General features: G+C 47.2%; 2 protein-coding genes across 3 annotated transcripts in view; one reads left to right on the top strand and one right to left on the bottom strand.

Annotated features, from left to right (window-relative positions):
- Positions 1 to 21,645, bottom strand: part of LOC136621631 (flavin-containing monooxygenase 5-like) — a 105,947-nt gene that overhangs the window by 33,689 nt on the left and 50,613 nt on the right. The window lies entirely within an intron of this gene.
- LOC136619678 (protein NYNRIN-like) lies at positions 15,883 to 18,002 on the top strand. The gene is made up of 2 exons (XM_066594441.1): positions 15,883 to 17,184; positions 17,904 to 18,002. Exons 1-2 carry the CDS (start codon positions 15,883 to 15,885, stop codon positions 18,000 to 18,002), a joined length of 1,401 nt encoding a protein of 466 aa, XP_066450538.1.

Below are 21,645 nucleotides of genomic sequence, written 5' to 3'. Positions count from 1 at the left end.
GTAGTTGCACAGGAAATAGAAAATCTGTAATTACAATAATTGGCCATTGCAATGGCTGAGAGCATTGTTTCGTGTTTTTTTGCACACAATTTGCATGCGCAAAAAATAAAGTAAAAAATGCAGTTGTGCAGCTGCCCGAACGGGAGGCCCACTGTGGCGGAGGAGACCACAGGGGAAATTAGGATAGCGATCACAGGTGGCTCTATTATCTCTCCTGACAGCAGCATCAACATGGCCTATCGTGTTTCCCCAAAAATAGGCCCTACCTTGATAGTAAGACCTATCGGGTTTTCGGGGGAGGCTTGAAATATAAGGCCTCCCACTAAAATAGGACCTCTTTTCTCTAATTGAGTGCCGGCAGCCAATCACAGCCGGCATTTGATGAGCCAATCACAGTGCTCAGTTTGCTGGAGGCGGGGTATTCAAAGTCCTGTCACCAGCAGAAGCTCCACTGTGAGACGAGGAGGATGCAGCTTACCACAGCGCCGCCGCGGAAGACCATCGGTAGGCATCGGGACTCCGCGGACCAGGTGAATATAAGCCCCTTACCCGAAAATAAGACACAGTGCCCTTTTTGGGGCAAAAAATAATATAAGACAGTGTCTTATTTTCAGGTAAACACGGTAGCTCAGTCGCACGCACAGTGAACATGAATGGAGCATCCAGGCTTATAGACATAAATGTCACGTGACGCCAGCACCACTTCTGGGCCACTATTCACACGGCGCAAAATAAAGAGTCCACAGTCCAATATTGAAGTTTCAAGAAAACAACTGGAGGTGCACGGCTGTACTGTACTTACACTTTTCCAGCTTTGGTTCTCCAACAAAACACTTGTGTAGTACACTTCTTATATAACATTTCCTTTACAAGCTTTCATTTCTTTTTCACACCTTCAGCTTCACATACTTACTAGGAGACACTTTTTCCTCTAAACTGCAGACGTCCTCAATCCCAGTTATCTGATAGACCATCCGCGGGGTTTGAACTCCTGATGCAGTACAAGCGTTCATTCAAGCTTCTCTTTTCTCTGGCTCCTTAAATTACTTTTTCTCTTTGTGATAGCAGGAAAACCATTACTCAACACCTCAGCATCAAGCTGGGACGTCCACCTCCTCCGACTATATTCTCCCAACTCTTCTACCATCTGCTCTCTTCTAAACTCCACCCCCTTATCTCTACCCAAGACTTACAACCAACGCCACTCACGTAGTTAAAGGGGCACACACACAATTTACTCACATGGGTCATTCACATTCACTAACACCACAACTTCAGGCCACTACACTTGCACGCACAAATATGCAATACCAATGCGCAAAAGTCTGCGTTAATACGCATACGCCCCTGTGGCACAAGCCTTAGGAGAGCCTGGATGGTATTGTCTCTCCTTGCAGAGACTGCCAACAAGTGTAGGAAGTCTTACAGTCACTGCTTCCTGGGAAAAAGTACGCAAATTAACTCTCCTCTAGAGGAAAGAAAATGGTCTCTCTAGTGCCATCCATTGGAGACAGTTACCCTATAAGTCAGTGCCTCACCCATTAACCCATTGCAATCCAATTTTGGATTCAGTGTTTCCTAGGTGGCATTCTCTTTTTGCCATTATACATTGGCGCCAACTGTTGGCTAAAGCCAGTACTGTGGTATGGGACATGCTGGAGAGGCCCCCCGACAACAGAGCAGCCAGTAAAATACAGTATAAATACCCTGCTGGATGTCTTCCGACATCGGAGCTGTATAGCCTTCAATCAGAATGTCTGTAGACGTCAGACAGTGCATTGGAAAGGGTTAACCTCTTCCGCTGCAGCCTTTTTTGCTTTTGTCTTTTCATTTTTATCTCCCAATTTTGAAAAAATCATAACTTCTTTCTTTCTCCAACAACAAAGCTACATAAGGGCTTGTTTTTTTTTCAGGACAAGTTGTATTTTTCAGTGGTACCATTTAACTTACCATTAAATGTATGGGAACATTTTTAAAAAACTTTCTAAGTAGGGAGAAATGGGAAAAAAAAGTAATTTCGACATTTTTGGGGGAGCCTTGTTTTTACGATGTTCACGTTGCAGTTAATGATTTGTTATCTTTATTCTGTGGGCCAGTGCAGTTATAGCAATATCAAAGTTAAGGCTGGTTTACGGGCAGATGATAGCTCAAACAGTTTAAGGGTGAAGTCACACGAACGTATATCGGCTCGGTTTTCACGCCGAGCCGAAATACGTTGTCCTCGTGTGCAGAGGGGGGGGGGAGGATGGAAGAGCCTCAGAGCAGGAACTGAGTTCCCGCCCCCTCTCCTCCCCTCGGCACTATTTGCAATGGGGAGAGGCAGGTCGGGGCTAATTCACGCCACTTAGCCCCGCCCATGCCCCGCCTCTCCCCATTGCGAATAGTGCAGAGGGGTGGAGAGGAGGCAGAGAGGGGGCGGGAGCTCAGTTCCTGCTCCTGGCTCTTCCATCCCCCCCCCCCTGCACACGAGGACAACGTATATCGGCTCGGCGTGAAAACTGAGCCGATATACGCTCGTGTGAACGCACCCTGAATGACAGCTTTGAGCGATTATTTTGCATGCATAATTGGCATGAGATCATTGGTATTTAATTAGCTACTCAGCTACTTAAATACCAATCAGGTGTGCAAATGAAGCCTTCCCTGAATGCAGTTAATAGCCCCAGGCTATCTGTTCTGCAGGGGGAAACAATGCGATCAGCACTCACCCCCCATCCCCCTCCGTGGAGAACTACTAATAAAAGTGAAGAACGACTTTTAGGTTAGACTGAGTTTAACGATCAGCCAGCAGTGCCCGAAAAGTGGACGATGGGCGCACATTTACACGCACCGATTATCGCTAAAACTGTTGCCAATTAGCGATTTTTGTTTTGCGATCATCGGCTGGTGTAAATGGGCCTTTACATGGGACCTTTCACATGAGACAGAATGGTCAATTAGTGCGGATTTTGATGCAGGTTTAACTGTTAAATAAGTTGAGAGGAATGTCTTGTGGAATTCCTAGCATTTTTTTTTACATAAACTTTGATTGGGTAATTACATCTCATGTATGCTAGAAAAACAAACGTCCTTAATGCTACAGCAGAAAGCTTTTCAGCTGCAGAGTTTAATATTATGGTTTTGAAGTAAAGATGCACGGATTTTAACAGGTGCAGAATTCAAGCCCCATAGGGGTAACATTGTGACGCAGCAGCATCCGCGAGGACTAATTCCATTCCATGTGAAAAGTCCTTACAGGTTTTTTTATATGTAGTACTATTTACTACCATCTAAGGGTGCATTCAGATGACCGTATATTGGCTGGGTTTTCACGCCCAGCTGATATACGGCGTCCCTCTCTGCAGGGGGAGGAAGCTGGAAGAGGCGGGAGCAGTGCACTGAGCTCCCGCCTCCTCTCCACACCCTCTCCGCCCCTCGCCACTATTTGCAATGAAAGTGGGCGGGGCGGAGCTACGGTCCTGGATGTAGCCCCGCCTTTGTTCCGCCCCCTCCCATTGCAAATAGTGGAGAGGGGGTGGAGAGGGGGTGGAGAGGAGGCGGGAGCTCAGTGCACTGCTCTCGGCTCTTCCAGCTTCCTCCCCCTGCAGAGAGGGACGCCGTATATCGGCTGGGCGTGAAAACCCAGCCGATATACGATCATCTGAATGCGCCCTAAAAAAAATATATTTTCTGTACTCATTTTTTGACCCCGTTTTTATTTTTTTGTTGATGGGATTGTTTGATGACTTGTTTCTTGCAAGGTAAAGATATAATTTTGGGGTACATATGCCTTTTTCGATCGCTTTTTATTAAAATTTTTCTTGGTGTCCGATAAACTAAACAAACACACTTTTGGTATTGTGAATTGTTTTTGTGCATTGCGAGACTCAGAAAACTTGCGCGAATATGAACTTCATTCTTTTGGAGTCATACACATGAGTGATGTTTTCACAGTGATACTGCAAGGAATAAATTGTGGTATATCCTATTTTTCGTCTTCCTCGGAACGCATCACCCATTGTTTCCAATGGGACCTTAAATACGTTGCATGGCTTTCACATGCCATGCAATGTGCATGCTAATTCGATGCGAGGTTTCCTATTGAAATAAATAGGAAACACTTCCAATCCACTATCAAACGTGAAACTTGCACAAGAGGATTGGAATTTCACAGAAGCTATGTGAGGCAATTTTGCCTGAAAATCACCTTGCATCCATGGGTAAAATGCACCTTGATGAGTGTGATACTGTGCCAAGTTTCTCGGCCCGATATTGTGTCAGTGTGCAGTTAGCCTAAGGGCTTTTACCCACTAGCGTTTTTTTTCTTGCGCTGCAAGAGCGAGTCAAAGTCCTCGCCTCGCAGCACAAAACAAACGTTGCGATATTGCAAAATGCTTTAAATGGGGCGGTCAGCAGCAGCGCAAGCCTCATTAAAAGCATAGGGAGTATATCGCGGACTTCTGCCACAGCTGTCACAGCTGTGGCAGAAGTCCAGGATGCTATCCCATTGCTTTCAATGGGGTCGGCGCTGCTGCTGACGACCCCATTTGAAGCAGTAGGTTGTGGGCAACCCCCGCAGCATGATTTTTGAGGAAGGGCTTCCCTGAAAATCAGCCTTAGCTGGTGAAAAAAATAAATTATATACTCACCTCTCCACCGCTCAGGCACGTCCTCCGGTTAGCTCCCCTGCACTGCTGTCAAGCTCTTTCAGCAGGCGAGGATTTAAAAATCCTCGACTCCTGAAAGTGCTGTGCTGATTGGCTGAGCGCTCAGCCAATTACAGGCAGATCTTAGCCATTCATCAATGAGCTCAGCCAATCAGCACAGCCCTTTCAGGAGGCAGGGATTGAGTTCCTACACCAGTTGGCAGTCTCTGCAAGAAGAGACAGCACTATCCAGGCTCTCCTAAGGCCTGTGTCACTGGGGCATATGCGTATTAACACACACTTTTGCGCAACAGTATTGCATACTTGTGCATGCCAGTGTAGTGGCCTGAAGTTGTGGTGTCAGTGAATAACTGTTATGAGTAAATCGCGTGTGTGACCCTTTAACTGCGTGAGTGATGTTGGTTCTAAGTCTTGGGTACAGATATGGGGGTGAGTTCCATGCTCTTGTATGGGTTGTGACAGAGAAATTCAAGGACTCTCTGGCTCCCACCTTATTTATGGTCTATGTTGACAACAATCCCCTTATTCATTTGAATGCAGCTCACCTAGGGACTCTAAGGTAGAGTTATGCCTCAAGACTTGCCAATTTCAACTTTGTGATCAAATATCATGCTGGAAAGACCAGTGAGAAGATTGATGCCTTGTCCTGCTTGCCAATAGCAATGGATCCCAGAGAAAGATGTCTGGAAAGATGTTGAAATGCCTACTTTTTATGCTCACTTTGCTCATCAAAATGCAACTAGTACAAGCTCAGGGAAGACCTCCATCTCACAGCCACAAGTAGTAAGTACAGGACCACCTTTGGAGGAGAGACAGTGAATCTAGCTTCAAACTAAAAACAAAATTATTGGAGAACTCCAAGAATTCCTAACCAGTGGAACAGTTCCTGGGAGAATCAAACAAGACAATGCAGACCCACAGCTGAGAAGTCTATGGAGACAACAAAAGCAACTCATTATGAAGAAAGGTCTAATGCATCGCAACACCTGAGACCCCATTACAGGCAACCACACTCATCAAATTGTCATCCCATGGAGAGATGCAAATATGGTCCTTAGCGCTTACCATGACCAGCCAGGACATTTCAGTGTCCAGAGAAGATTATCCGTCACAGATTTTATTAGATTAGTATAAGATGGGACATAGAAAAGTGGTGCCAAGAATAGCCTACTTGTGAAACTAGGTGAAAAGAGAAAGCTGACCTATAAGGCTCCACTTTATACTATTGTGAGTCAACATCCACTGGAAATGGTAGCCCTTAACCATTTCAAATTAGAACCTAGCAGAACTGGCTATACCTATGTGCTAACTATCAGTGATCACTATACAAAATTCGTAAAAGCCATCCTTGTGAAAGATCTGACTTCCAAAACTACTGCTGCAGTGCTCTGGAAGAATTTCTTGTTATCTGTCCAGAGAAGATTTTAATGGATAGAGGTTCTGCCTTTGAGTTTCAACTCTTTCATGAACTGCGTGCTCTCTAGAATTGTCTGAAACTCAGACTGACAGCTTATCATCCACAGAACTTGTTGAACTTGTTGAGAACTATACCACCCCACAAGAGAGTGGAATAGCCAAGTCTGCTGCCATAACACATCTATATATATATAAAGACGAAAGCCCTCACTGACTCACTGACTGACTCACTGACTCGCCACAGATTTCGTAGAAACTTGAAATTTGGCACAAGCATAGATTATCTCCAAAATAGGAAGAGTAAAGGGGCCCCAACTCGATTATTCAATTCTAGCGCAAAAGAATTAGCGTCCAAATTTTACGTTCGTAATCTAATTCTCTCACTTGAAATTTGGTAAGAGCATTGATTATTATGTCATAAATAGGAAAAGCTAATGGGTCCCAACTCGGTTATTCAGTTCTAAGTGCAAACAATTTAGCGTCCAAATTTTACGTACGGAATCTAATTCTCTCACTTCCCGGTGTCATAGAAACTTGAAATTTGGCACGAGCATTGATTATGTCATAAATAGGAAAAGTTAATGGGTCGCAACTCGATTATTCAATTCTAAGCGCAAAAGAATTGGCGTCCAAATTTTACGTACGTAATCTAATTCTCTCACCTCCCGATGTCATAGAAACTTGAAATTTGGCACAGGCATTGATTATGTCATAAATAGGAAAAGTTAATGGGTCCCAACTAGATTATTCAATTCTAAGTGCAAAAGAATTAGCGTCCAGATTTTACTTACGTAATCTAATTCTCTCACTTCCCGATGTCACAGAAACTTGAAATTTGGCACGGGCATTGATTATGTCATAAATAGGAAAAGTTAATGGGTCACAACTCGATTATTCAATTTTAAGCGCAAAAGAATTAGCGTCCAAATTTTACATACGTAATCTAATTCTCTCACTTCCTGATGTAATTTTATAAAAAGGAATCGTCGCATGGTTACCTCCATGTGGTGTTTCCTGGGTAACGCAAAGAACCATGCAAAATGGTGAACATATTTTTGTCCTCGGTATCTCTAAAGTAACCACGACTTCATAAGATTTTCCGTGTGAACACCAGATAAACACTAGTACCAAACTAACTCGGGCGAAGTCGGGTATATAAGCTAGTCTATGTATATAACACTGTGTACTGCCCAACTAGATACATACCTTACCTCATGTTTGAATGTCAAGGTAAACTACCTGTCCACCTTGCTTTGGGTGTAACAGTGCCAGATGAAATCAACAGCTTGCCTACTACTAATTGGGTGAGTGACTACCAAAGACAACTGACTGATGCACAGGAAATTGTAGAAACCAGAATGGAAGTGGTACACAAGAAACAACAACTAGATTTCAATAAGCAGGTTAGAGCTGAACCTTTCCACATTGGAGGCAAAGTATGGCTGCATTTTGGTGCTCGGGTGCTCGTTACTCGGAACGAACTTTTCGCGATGCTCGAGGGTTTGTTTCGAGTAACGAACCCCATTGAAGTCAATGGGCGACCCGAGCATTTTTGTATTTCGCCGATGCTCGCTAAGGTTTTCATGTGTGAAAATCTGGGCAATTCAAGAAAGTGATGGGAACGACACAGCAACGGATAGGGCAGGCGAGGGGCTACGTGTTGGGCTGCATCTCAAGTTCACAGGTCCCACTATTAAGCCACAATAGCGGCAAGAGTGGGGCCCCCCCCCTCCCAAAAACTTTTACTTCTGAAAAGCCCTCATTAGCATGGCATACCTTTGCTAAGCACCACACTAGCTACAACAAAGCACAATCACTGCCTGGATGACACTCCGCTGCCACTTCTCCTGGGTTACATGCTGACCAACCGCCCCCCCCCGCCCCCCCACAGCGCACACCAAAGTGTCCCTGCGCAGCCTTCAGCTGCCCTAATGCCACACCACCCTCCTGTCTATTTAGAAGTGCGTCTGCCATGAGGAGGAACCGCAGGCACACACTGCAGAGGGGTTGGCACGGCTAGGCAGCGACCCTCTTTAAAAGGGGCGGGGCGATAGCCCACAATGCTGTACAGAAGCAATGAGAAATAGAATCCTGTGCCACCGCCATCAGGAGCTGCACACGTGGGCATAGCAATGGGGAACCTATGTGCCACACACTATTCATTCTGTCAAGGTGTCTGCATGCCCCAGTCAGACTGGTAATATGTACCTTAACAGTAACCGCGTTGGTGGTAATGTGGTGGTGACTGCGGACCTAGTAGCGCGGTTTTATTTTGTTGGTTTTCGGAATGTGGCCAGGATTAAGTGGGCCGTGGCGGGGGGATGGTGGGGGGGCTCTCTTGTAGTGTCGGTAAAGGTGAAATTCTTGGACTGGCACCAGACGAACCAATGCAAAGGCATTTGCCAAGAATGTTTTCCCTGTTGGAGGAGGAGGGGGATGTTTTTGAGGCACTACGTGTCCTCTCCACGTGTCTGTGGTTATATGCAGCTTAACAGTAACCGCGTTGGTGGGAAATGGCCTCGCCGCCATCATGTCTTTGGGAAGCCTCTGTTTCCACACCCCAGAGACATACCATTAGCAGCGGTATAGGCAGAGCCCAGAATTCGTAACATTTCAGCCGTAGCATTAGGACAGGCCCCACTAACATATCACTAGCAGCATTATAGCGGGAGCGCAGTCTTCGTTCCATGTCAGCAATAGTAGCACTCAAGACAGGCCCCAGTAACAATTCCGAAGCAGCAGTTAGCGGGAGCGCAGTCTTCGTTCCATGTCAGTAATAGTAGCACTCAAGACAGGCCCCAGTAACAATTCCGAAGCAGCAGTATAGCGGGAGCGCAGTCTTCGTTCCATGTCAGTAATAGTAGCACTCAAGACAGGCCCCAGTAACAATTCCGAAGCAGCAGTATAGTGGGAGCGCAGTCTTCGTTCCATTTCAGTAGCTGCAGTATAGCCAAGGCCCAAGTTACATTTATGTAGCTAAAGTGTAGGCCAACCCCACACACACTTCTGTACCATGAGCGCAGGCGAAGAACATACAAATTGCTATGATTACACTGTAGGTGAGGGCCCCAAAAAATTGGTGTACCTCAGTAAAAATTGGCCATGTCCAACCAAGATGGCAGGTGAAACCCATTAATCGCTTTGGTTAATGTGGCTTAAGTGGTAACTAGGCCTGGAGGCAGCCCAGTTTAACGAAAAATTGGTTCAAGTTAAAGTTTCAACGCTTTTAAGAGCATTGAAACATATAAAAATTGTTTCGAAAAATTAGATGAGTGAGCCTTGTGGCCCTAAGAAAAATTGCCCGTTCAGCGTGATTACGTGAGGTTTCAGGAGGAGGAGCAGGAGGAGGAGGAGGAATATTAGACACAGATTGATGAAGCAGAAATGTCCCCGTTTTGGATGATGAGAGAGAACGTAGCTTCCATCCGCGGGTGCAGCCTACGTATTGCTTACGTATCGCTGCTGTCCGCTGGTGGAGAAGAGAAGTCTGGGGAAATCCAGGCTTTGTTCATCTTGATGAGTGTTAGCCTGTCGGCACTGTCGGTTGACAGGCGGGTACGCTTATCTGTGATGATTCCCCCAGCCGCACTAAACACCCTCTCCGACAAGACGCTAGCCGCAGGACAAGCAAGCACCTCCAGGGCATACAGCGCGAGTTCAGGCCACGTGTCCAACTTCGACACCCAGTAGTGGTAGGTGGCAGAGGCGTCACGGGGGACGGTCGTGCGATCGGCTACGTACTCCCTCACCATCCTTTTACAGTGCTCCCGCCGACTCAGCCTTGACTGGGGAGCGGTGACACAGTCTTGCTGGGGAGCCATAAAGCTGTCCAGGCCCTTAAAGACTGTTGCACTGCCTGGGCTGTACATGCTGCTCGATCTCCGCACCTCCCCTGCTACCTGGCCCTCGGAACTGCGCCTTCTGCCACTAGCGCTGTTGGATGGGAATTTTACCATCAGCTTGTCCGCCAGGGTCCTGTGGTATAGCAACACTCTCGAACCCCTTTCCTCTTCGGGAATGAGATTGGGAAGGTTCTCCTTATAGCGTGGGTCGAGCAGTGTGTACACCCAGTAATCCGTAGTGGCCAGAATGCGTGCAACGCGAGGGTCACGAGAAAGGCATCCTAACATGAAGTCAGCCATGTGTGCCAGGGTAACCGTATGCAACACATGGCTGTCTTCGCTAGGAAGATCACTTTCAGGATCCTCCTCCTCCTCATCCTCATCCTCCTCAGGCCATACACGCTGAAAGGATGACAGGCAAGCAGCAGGGGCACCGTCAGCAGTGGGCCAAGCTGTCTCTTCCCCCTCCTCCTCATCCTCCTCATGCTCCTCCTCCTCCTCCTGAATGCACTGAGATATAGACAGGAGGGTGCTCTGACTATCCAGCGACATACTGTCTTCCCCCGCCTCCGTTTCTGAGCGCAAAGCAGCTGCCTTTATGGTTTGCAGGGAACTTCTCAAGATGCATAGCAGAGGAATGGTGATGCTAATGATTGCAGCATCGCCGCTCACCACCTGGGTAGACTGCTCAAAGTTTCCAAGGACCTGGCAGATGTCTGCCAACCAGGCCCACTCTTCTGAAAAGAATTGAGGAGGCTGACTCCCACTGCGCCGCCCATGTTGGAGTTGGTATTCCACGATAGCTCTACACTGCTCATAGAGCCTGGCCAACATGTGGAGCATAGAGTTCCACCGTGTGGGCACGTCGCACTGCAGTCGGTGCACTGGCAGATTAAAGCGATGTTGCAGGGTGCGCAGGGTGGCAGCGTCCGTGTGGGACTTGCGGAAATGTGCGCAGAGCCGGCGCACCTTAACGGGCAGGTCTGACAAGCATGGGTAGCTTTTCAGAAAGCGCTGAACCACCAAATTAAAGACATGGGCCAGGCATGGCACGTGCGTGAGGCTGCCGAGCTGCAGAGCCGCCACCAGGTTACGGCCGTTGTCACACACGACCATGCCTGGTTGGAGGCTCAGCGGCGCAAGCCAACGGTCGGTCTGCTCTGTCAGACCCTGCAGCAGTTCGTGGGCCGTGTGCCTCCTATCTCCTAAGCTGAGTAGCTTCAGCACGGCCTGCTGACGCTTGCCCACCGCTGTGCTGCCACGCCGCGCGACACCGACTGCTGGCGACGTCCTGCTGCTGCTGACACATCTAGATTGCGAGACAGAGGTTGAGGAGGAGGAGGAGGAGGGTGCTTTAGTGGAAGAAGCATACACCGCCGAACATACCACCACCGAGCTGGGGCCCGCAATTCTGGGGGTGGGTAGGACGTGAGCGGTCCCAGGCTCTGACTCTGTCCCAGCCTCCACTAAATTCACCCAATGTGTCGTCAGGGAGATGTAGTGGCCCTGCCCGCCTGTGCTTGTCCACGTGTCCGTTGTTAAGTGGACCTTGCCACTAACCGCATTGGTGAGGGCGCGTACAATGTTGCGGGAGACGTGGTCATGCAGGGCTGGGATGGCACATCGGGAAAAGTAGTGGCGACTGGGAACTGAGTAGCGTGGGGCCGCCGCCGCCATCATAGCTTTGAAAGCCTCCGTTTCCACAACCCTATACGGCAGCATCTCAAGGCTGATAAATTTGGCGATGTGGACGGTTAACGATTGAGCGTGCGGGTGCGTGGCGGCGTACTTGCGCTTGTGCTCCAACACTTGCGCTAGCGACGGCTGGACTGTGCGGTGCGAGACATTGGTGGATGGGGCCGAGGACAGCGGAGGTGAGGGTGTGGGTGCAGGCCAGGAGACGGTAGTGCCTGTGTCCTGAGAGGGGGGTTGGATCTCAGTGGCAGGTTGGGGCACAGGGGGAGAGGCAGCGGTGCAAACTGGAGGCAGTGAACGGCCTTCGTCCCACCTTGTGGGGTGCTTGGCCATAATATGTCTGCGCATGCTGGTGGTGGTGAGGCTGTTGGTGGTTGGCTCCCCGGGTGATCTTGGCGCGACAAAGGTTGCACACCACTGTTCTTCGGTCCTCAGGCGTCTCTGTGAAAAACTGCCAGACCTTTGAGCACCTCGGCCTCTGCAGGGTGGCATGGCGCGAGGGGGCGCTTTGGGAAACAGTTGGTGGATTATTCAGTCTGGCCCTGCCTCTACCCCTGGACACCGCACTGCCTCTTGCAACCTGCCCTGCTGCTGCCTCCCCCTCTGAAGACCTGTCCTGAGTAGGCGTTGCACACCAGGTGGGGTCAGTCACCTCATCGTCCAGCTGCTCTTCCTCCGAATCCTCTGTGCGCTCCTCCCTCGCACTTACTGCCCTTACTACTACCTCACTGCAAGACAACTGTGTCTCATCGTCATCGTCCTCCTCCTCACCCACTGAAAGGTCTTGAGACAGTTGGCAGAAGTCCCCAGCCTCATCCCCCGGACCCCGGGAACTTTCCAATGGTTGGGCATCAGTGACGATAAACTCCTCTGGTGGGAGAGGAACCACTGCTGCCCAATCTGAGCAGGGGCCCGAGAACAGTTCCTGAGAGTCTTCCCGCTCCTGAGCATGTGTCATTGTAGTGGAGTGAGGAGGCTGGGAGGAAGGAGGAGCAGCAGACAGAGGATTCGGATTTGCAGCACTGGACGGCGCAGAACTCTGGGTGGATGATAGCTTGCTGGAAGCACTTTCTGCCATCCAGGACAGGACCTGCTCACACTGCTCATTTTCTAATAAAGGTCTCCCGCGTGGACCCATTAATTGTGCGATTAATGTGGGGACGCCAGAAACGTGCCTCTCTCCTAATCGCGCAGCAGTCGGCTGCGACACACCTGGATCAGGAGCTCGGCCTGTGCCCACACCTTCACTTGGGCCTACGCGTCCTTGGCCGCGTCCACGTCCTCTAGCCCTACCCCTACCCCTCAGCATGCTGTATTACCAGTGATTTCACAGCCAGGAAATAAATTGGCGCAAGCCTGCAGGCCAAATAGAATTTTTTCCCTGCTTTTTACAAGGAACACCCACACTGCGTGTATTCAATGAATACTAAGTTTAATAACTGTGTTGTGGCCCTGCCAATTTGTCCCAGAACTGCAGTGATGCAAAGTAATTCGCTACCTACAGCAGATCAGGGATTTCCCATGCAGGAAAAAAATTGCCGCACCCCTGCGGTAAAACGTAGCTGACTGCGTCTGATTTTTTCTGAACGTTCAGCGCACAGCACACACGTACACAGAGCCCTGAGTACTGTAAGAGGCAGGCCAAATAGAATTTTTTCCCTGCTTTTTACAAGGAACACCCACACTGCATGTATTCAATGAATAATGTATGTCTTCTGGCCCTGCCTACACAATTCTATCCCTGTAGTATTAATGCCGGGTGCAATGTGTAAAAGATATAGTTTGGTTCATGACATTGGTTCACTCTGAAAATCCCTTTAAGGCCTTCAGATGAGAACACACTGGCCTGGTCATGAACTGTGTGCTGATTTAGCATGTCACGTACACACAGTGATCAGTACAAGGATGTTTTTGCATATGAAATTATCTTTATCGTGGAACCAGGATGCGTTGAGCTTGAGGAGTGCGTAGGGGTTATCCTATTATTGTGTAATTTTGCAACATCTGTGAATTCCAATGTCTCTATGTCAAATGTGATATTTAGAGCCTGAGAAAGTCATTTACCTGCCAATAATGTATACTCCCATATGTTTTACCTATATCTTATTTGAATATGCCTCCCCTCTCTATATGTTAACCACACCTTCTTTTAATACTCAATAAAAGTTGGGTGCCTGGCTCACCAGGCATTCTTACTGACCTTGACTACATTCGGATGTCGTGTCTGAATCCTGGTTAAGGTTGCTGTCACTAGTGACTCTTATACTTATTTTACCTGATCTAGGCGTACTTCTTTAGACTTCTTTATCAGTTGGAGGCCCCAGCGAGATATGCTAAAAACTATACACTTCTTACTGAACGTGGAGCACCGGCCTACTTCTCTTGGATGAAGCAGTACCCCGGGGCAAGAGATTTCTCTTGACTTCTCCTAGGGGAGAGGGGTCGGCTGCGGTGTCAGTGCCAGGTGTACAGCTTCAGCATTTATGAACTTGCTCCCTATCAGGTAAAATACATCTTTCTTAATCTTTTTATATGTTCTTCTTTCTTTACCTTTTGTCCATTTTCTGTACGCTGCTATATTTGTGTTTTTACCTTAACTCCTTTTGTACTACATGTTGGTTCTTCCCTGGGCTTTCCCATTGTTATTATGTTACACTAATATATGTATATGTTATGTCTAATCGTACTCAACACCCCTGTGATATTCCTCTAAAGTGGGTGGATGCATATTGTGAAGAAGGTTGTTTTCTTGCATTCTTCCTTATTCTTCTGATGTCATTGTGGATTGCTTATATTGTGTACAAGAATCATAGAGCTGGCTTCCTTCCCCGCATTTGGTTCTTTTTCTGTTTGTATGGTTTGTGATTTTTGCATTTGTACAGCAGTACTGACTCGAGAATCTCCGACTACTCCTTTTGTGTTGTCTCATGTGCGGCATACTGTTACCTCCCGCTGTTCTTATTATTTGCATCACCGGTTATATCTTGAGGTTCCATGCCATGCAGTTCCTATTCTAAATAGTGGCAGTTTGTGGGTTAGCATTATTAATAATCGCTGGTATATTCCGTATTGGATTGATGATCTTGAATGTCCTAATACCTTTGATGCTTCTGCTGGTGATTCCGGCATTGATGCGTAGTTTTGTGCATTTGTTCACACTGGTTGTCAGGCTGATTCACGCTTGCCTTGCCCACGGTTTAACTACGACTCTACGGTTCTTGGCTACCGATAGGGTGTAGGACTACGTAACTGGGCTCTGGGATAGCCGCCCACTGACAGTTGCGTGACAAGGGATTATACATAGCTGGATATCCAGAAGGCGGGACTGGCACTCCCTGACTGGTTGCTATGGGTGTGATACTTACCAAATTCAACAAAATGTCCAAGTACAAGCCAACGATTGTTGATTTGGTGAGGGTCACGTTTGGGAAGGCTGCGGTGAAGAATGCTGCCACCATACTGTGTAAGGCTGGTATGCCAAAAACTGGCTGCCTTGACTTACAAGCATGGCGTGACTTTGCTTTGAAAGAAGCACGGTGGATTGCTGATCGTAACTATGGTTCTCAGGTTCAAGCATGGGTTGACGCATCTTTGAAATTTGATCCCCTTATAATACACCGCTATTTCCTGTGAAAAAGAAGTGCCAACCAGGACAGCCGCAGGCGTACCGGATGGTGCACGACCTGCGGGAAATCAATAAATTGATGATCATAGACGCACCAATAGTTCAAAATCCACACACGATTTTAAATCAGATACCCCCAACTGCAGTGTTCTTTAGCATATTAGATTTGGCAAATGCGTATTTCAGTGTGTGTGTCGACGCAGAATCCCAACTGCTGTTAGCTTTCACACATGAGGGTAGACAGCTATGCTGGACCCGATTACCACAAGGAGGGGCTACATCCCCCTCAGAGTTTTCACAAGCGCTAGCGTATGTCCTGTCTTCCTGGCACCCAGAGGACCAGGACACACAGCTACTACAATATGTTGATGATCTGATGTTGTGCACCACGACCAGAAGTGTCTGTCTGATTGAAACCCGATCCCTCCTGCTGTTTTTAACTGCAGAAGGGTGTAAGGTTTCAAGGGACAAGTTGCAGATCGCACAAACAAAGGTGGTGTTCTTAGGACACTGTATCTCGGCACAAAAGAAACATATCACTGACGGAAGAAAGACTGCCATAGAGCAGGCACCTGAGCCTTCAAGTGCGCGGGCACTACGAGCCTTTCTGGGGTTGGTGAGTTACTGCCGAGAATGGGTCCCCAGCGCATCAAGCTTGATGCAGCCACTGTTTGATGTGCTGATTGCTTGCAACAAAGGACAACCTTTCCAATTGACAGTTGAAGCACAAGAAGGGTTTCAGAAACTCAAGACTGCCATTGTTTCAGCTCCAGCATTGGGGTTACCTAACTATGATTTGTCATTCAATCTGTTCTGTCATGAAATCGAAGGGCACGCAAAAGGTGTCCTCACCCAGCAACATGGATCTAAACAAAGACCCATAGGATATTACTCAGTGAGACTGGATACAGTTGTGAGAGGAGCACCTTCATGCATCAGAGCCATTGCCGCCTGCGCTGTTCTCAAAGAAAAAGTTGCTGACATGGTGCTGGAGCACCCTCTGGTGGTACAAGTACCACATGCAGTGCAGGAGGTGTTGTCACAAGTGACAACCAAGCATTTGTCAATGGCAAGGCTCACCAAGTATGAGGTAGCTCTCCTCACTCCTCCCAATCTCACAATTAAACGGTGCACTGCTTTGAATCCTGCTACACTCTTGCCAGATGTAGGGGAAAAGACTGATGAGGATAATGACATCCCTGCACATGACTGTATTGAACTAATGCATACCGAGACTAAACCACTTGACAATGTCAGCGAGACTCCCATTCCAAACGCTGACCTAGAGTTGTTTGTAGACGGATCCCGGTTCTACCAAGATGGCAGGCCACACACAGGGTATGCCATAGTTTCCCAACATGAAGTGCTGAAGGGAGAATCCTTGCCATCCTCCATGTCGGCACAAGAGGCTGAGCTGACTGCACTCGCTGAGGCGTGTTCAATGGCAGAGCATCTTGTAGCCAACATATACACGGACAGTCAATATTGTTTTGGTATATGTCATGACTACTTACCCTTATGGCGGGCCAGAAACTTTACCTCCTCCTCCGGGAAACCTGTTAAGAACGCCCCACTGGTGGCACAGCTGTTGAGGGCTCTGGAGCTGCCCAAGAAGGTAGGTATCATTAAGGTTAGGGCACATACTAAGGAAAGATCGCCGGAAGCCCTAGGAAATCAGCGAGCTGACTTGGCAGCCAAGGCTGCCGCTCTTCTGCCTTTGCCCAATCAATCATACTGCTTGGCAGCAGATGTTGTTTTGGAAAAGGTGGATATCGCCCTGCTGTCAAAGCTCCAGAATCAAGCCTCAGACCGTGAAAAAGAGGAGTGGGCTAGACACTCCGGATCTCCAGGAGAAGATGGACTGTGGAAGGTGGGAGCCCGTACCTGTTTGCCTAGGGTCTTGCACCCCATGATGTGTGCTCTATCTCATGGCCCCACCCATCAATCCAAGGACGCAATGGTGAGTTTGGTTAGTCAGCATTGGGTGGCGCCAGGGTTCCATCAGTCTGCCACCAGGTTCATACAAGGTTGTGTTATCTGTGCCTGCCATAACGCCGGGAAAACTGTTAAAGTCCCTCGTAAATGCACTCCAAAGCCATTGTATCCTTTCCAGAGACTGCAGATTGATTTCATTCAGCTCCCCAAGGTTGGGATCTATGAATATGTCCTGGTGTGTGTATGCCTCTTCTCGAACTGGACCGAAGCGTGGCCCTGCAGCAGGGCCAATGCAAAAACTGTTGCAAAAAAACTGCTTTCCGAAGTAGTATGCAGGTATGGTGTCCCAGAAGTGATAGAAAGTGACAGAGGTACACACTTCACGTCACAGGTGTGCCAAGAAGTGACTCAAGCATTGGGGATTGAGCAGGCGTTCCACACTCCATACCACCCACAAAGCAGTGGTAAGGTGGAGCGCATGAACGGTACCCTCAAGACAAAAATTGCTAAGGCTGCAGCAGAAACTGGGCGACCTTGGACAGAGTGTCTGCCTATAGCCTTATACTCCATCCGTACTACACCTAATAAGCGCACTGGACTTAGTCCCTATGAGATACTCTTTGGGGCACCACCTAAAACTGGTCTGTACTTTCCACAGCAATTGCAAATGCTACATTCAGATTTGACTTCTTATGTGGGATCCTTGCAAAAGACACTGCAGCAGATTCATAAACGTGTTTTTAGTTCCATTCCAGATCCATCCTCACTCTCAGGAACTCATCAATTGCAACCAGGAGATTGGGAGCTTCCCACTGCAAGCTGTTCGCAGGCTGCCAGGAATAAATCAAAGGAAGTATTCAGTCATACTTTGTCTCTTATGTACATTGCTTACTGTTGTTACTAATCAGGATGGTCTGGACACCAGTTGTAACAATAAGTTTATCAAATATCATGGAATTGTGTCTAGAGTGAAAAATCTTTCAGATTGTTGGGTATGTACACATTCTCCTGTCTCAGCTAAGGCAATGCCCTATTTTGCATCTCCCTTGACTGAGCAGGAGTTGTTGACTTCTATCTGTTGGGATCTCCCTCTTATCTCTCTCCCTGAGGATCAAAAGAGAACAGTGATAGCATTACCTGTCACAGGATGGACTAGACACCCCTGGTGGCAGGTGAATTTAACCTCTAGGATTAATAAATTCTTCGAATTAAGGGATGAGGGTGCAGGGTGGCATAATAAACCACTTCAACTGTTGGAAATGGGGAACATACCTACAGATAAGCTGCAGATCAGTTTTTCTATTCAAGATAAAGTAGCAGTTGTCCAATCTAGAGTAATCTCAGGAGTTAATATGGTGCAGAGGAAACCCTCTGTCCTCCTTCGGGAACTGCATAATACCACATGGCAGTTTTCTGAAAGGTTTCCAGATAGTGACCCTGCACAGTGTAAAGACCTACACGGGTATTACAAAGAAGGAGGAGAAGTGCGAGGGCCTAGACAGACTACGGATACTGAGCAGCCACAGGTTCATGAACATTCAAGTGATGAACAGCCAAAATGTGATCTTAAGGCCTATTATGCAGTCTTGACCGGAGATAAGGCTACATCATGGTGCCTATTCCCTGACACGGTTCTGGTAGCTTATATTGCAAGTGCTCTCATACATGGCGCACAGCTTAAACTGCCAGAAGGCATATATGTAGTATGTGGAAGTAAGGCATACAGATGGATTCCTTTTGGAGCCGGAGGAACATGTACCCTTGCAAAGTTAGAGCCAGCCACCTGGGTTTGGACTAGTGATGAATTTCCTTATCAGCACATTCCTTCACATATGTTATACAGGCGTGAAGTCCCAGAGCACAAAGTACATTTTGCACACACACATTGGGCCTGGAAGGCTGGAGCAGCTCTGGGAGGACCAATAGGTATGATGTTTAACTCATTAAGAAATACTCACATGATAGAGGCTTTGGGAGATGCTTTTGATAACATCACTGATACACTATTTGACATACTGGGTGTTCAAAATGAATATACTAAACAACTGATTCTAGTCACTAATCAACATACAGTGGTCCTAGACTATCTCACCGCCTCACAAGGAGGGTTATGCCAGGTGGTGGGTCCGTCTTGTTGTCACTACATAGATCCAGCAGGAACATTACGGATCACTCATGATTTGGAACAAGCAAGAAGGATAAAAGAGTCGTATCGTAAGGCTATCTCTGACGATGAGACCAAATGGCCCGAATGGTTATCTTACTTAAACCCTGTAAACTGGTTTAAGGGGTTGGGTGGCATGATTTCTGGAGTAGTGGGCCTATTCTTACAAGGAGTGTTGTGTGTTATAGTACTCGTAATTGTCATCAAGCTTGTAATGGTAATCATCAAAAAAATTCTGGGAACTAATTGTAAATGTTTTTCAGGAAAATCCGCTAAGAAATCCCCCGGTGTGCTAAAAACTGAAACTCATCTCATGACAGTGTTGACAACTGATAAGACACCTTGTACCTTGTGTGGAAAACCTACTCTGCAAAAGTTTGATAATTGCATGTACTGTGGATATGACAGCGTGATCTAAAGGATCCTAACCTTCAAAGAACAATGACCTTTTAAAGGACTCATGCATTTTATGGAGTTTTAATCATACCATGAACATTTCCTTATATGGACTTCCATTGGACTCATTTATTCTCATTTACTCTTACCTAATCAACGCTTTTGGATGTTGTGCAATGGGATGTGATAACCCCTTCTACTGTTGTGCCTTAAGGAGACTAGTAGGGAAAGAAGAGACCTGACCCAGTGGGGGTGGGGTAGAGGAGTGGGAGGAAGATCTCCACACATCCTCGGGGCGGGTCTCTCTAGGAAGGGCTAGTGAGTGTAGCAAAGATAGCAGGTCTGCTTTGTTTTACGTCTTCTAGCCTAGGGTGCATCCTACCATTCCACTATAAAGATATTTTAGGAGGGAAATTGTAAAAGATATAGTTTGGTTCATGACATTGGTTCACTCTGAAAATCCCTTTAAGGCCTTCAGATGAGAACACACTGGCCTGGTCATGAACTGTGTGCTGATTTAGCATGTCACGTACACACAGTGATCAGTACAAGGATGTTTTTGCATATGAAATTATCTTTATCGTGGAACCAGGATGCGTTGAGCTTGAGGAGTGCGTAGGGGTTATCCTATTATTGTGTAATTTTGCAACATCTGTGAATTCCAATGTCTCTATGTCAAATGTGATATTTAGAGCCTGAGAAAGTCATTTACCTGCCAATAATGTATACTCCCATATGTTTTACCTATATCTTATTTGAATATGCCTCCCCTCTCTATATGTTAACCACACCTTCTTTTAATACTCAATAAAAGTTGGGTGCCTGGCTCACCAGGCATTCTTACTGACCTTGACTACATTCGGATGTCGTGTCTGAATCCTGGTTAAGGTTGCTGTCACTAGTGACTCTTATACTTATTTTACCTGATCTAGGCGTACTTCTTTAGACTTCTTTATCAAATGCTCTGCACAGCCGGTTTTGAGAAGAAAAAAAAATATGCAACACTGCTAACAGCAGCCTGGACAGTACTGCACACGGATAGATGTGGCCCTAGAAAGGACCGTTGGGGTTCTTGAAGCCTACACTAACTCCTAACACTCTCCCTGCCTAACCCCCACTTCTGTCCCTATTGCAGGGCACAATGCTCTGCAGATCCAATTTTGGAAAAAAAAAAAAAATACTGTGCTAACACAGTACTGCACACTAGTAGATGTGGCCCTAAGAAGGGCTGTTGGGGTTCTTGAAGCCTACACTAACTCCTAACGCTCTCCCTACAGCAGCTCCAGCACAATACCACTGTCCCTCAGCTATCTCACAAGGCATGTGTGGCGAGCCGCGGGAGGGGCCGATTTTTATACTCGGGTGACATCAGATCTCCCCAGCCACTTACAGCAGGGGGGTGGTATAGGGCTTGAACGTCACAGGGGGAAGTTGTAATGCCTTCCCTGTCTTTCAATTGGCCAGAAAAGCGCGCTAACGTCTCAGAGAGGAAACTGAAAGTAACCGGAACACCGCGTGGTACTAGTTACGAGTAACGAGCATCCCGAACACCCTAATATTCGCACGAATATCAAGCTCGGACGAGTACGTTCGCTCATCTCTAGCTGCAAACAATCACTGAACTCGCAAACTAGGCCCAATGGGAAAAACGGCCATGTAATTAAAGCTACTCCTGCAAAGAAATAATAAAAATGGCTGCATACCTAGAGAGACACTCTATGGGGGGTAAATTTTGGGATGAGATGGGGCATTTGGCTGTAAAAATTTGGGGTTGTGTGTGATTTTTGCCTCAGTATTCTAGTAAAAATTGAATAGGATGATGGTAACACTGCCTTGATTTCTAATATTGCATTCAAACTGCATTGTGTTTGGTAATGCTTAGCTATTATGGCAAATCCTCCAAACACTAAACAAAAATATGAGACG

Source organism: Eleutherodactylus coqui, chromosome 3 (assembly GCF_035609145.1).
Source record: "Eleutherodactylus coqui strain aEleCoq1 chromosome 3, aEleCoq1.hap1, whole genome shotgun sequence".
Classification (NCBI taxonomy): Eukaryota; Metazoa; Chordata; class Amphibia; order Anura; family Eleutherodactylidae; genus Eleutherodactylus; species Eleutherodactylus coqui.
Note: the sequence above shows the minus strand (reverse complement) of the source record. Positions and strands in the feature narration are given on the sequence as shown.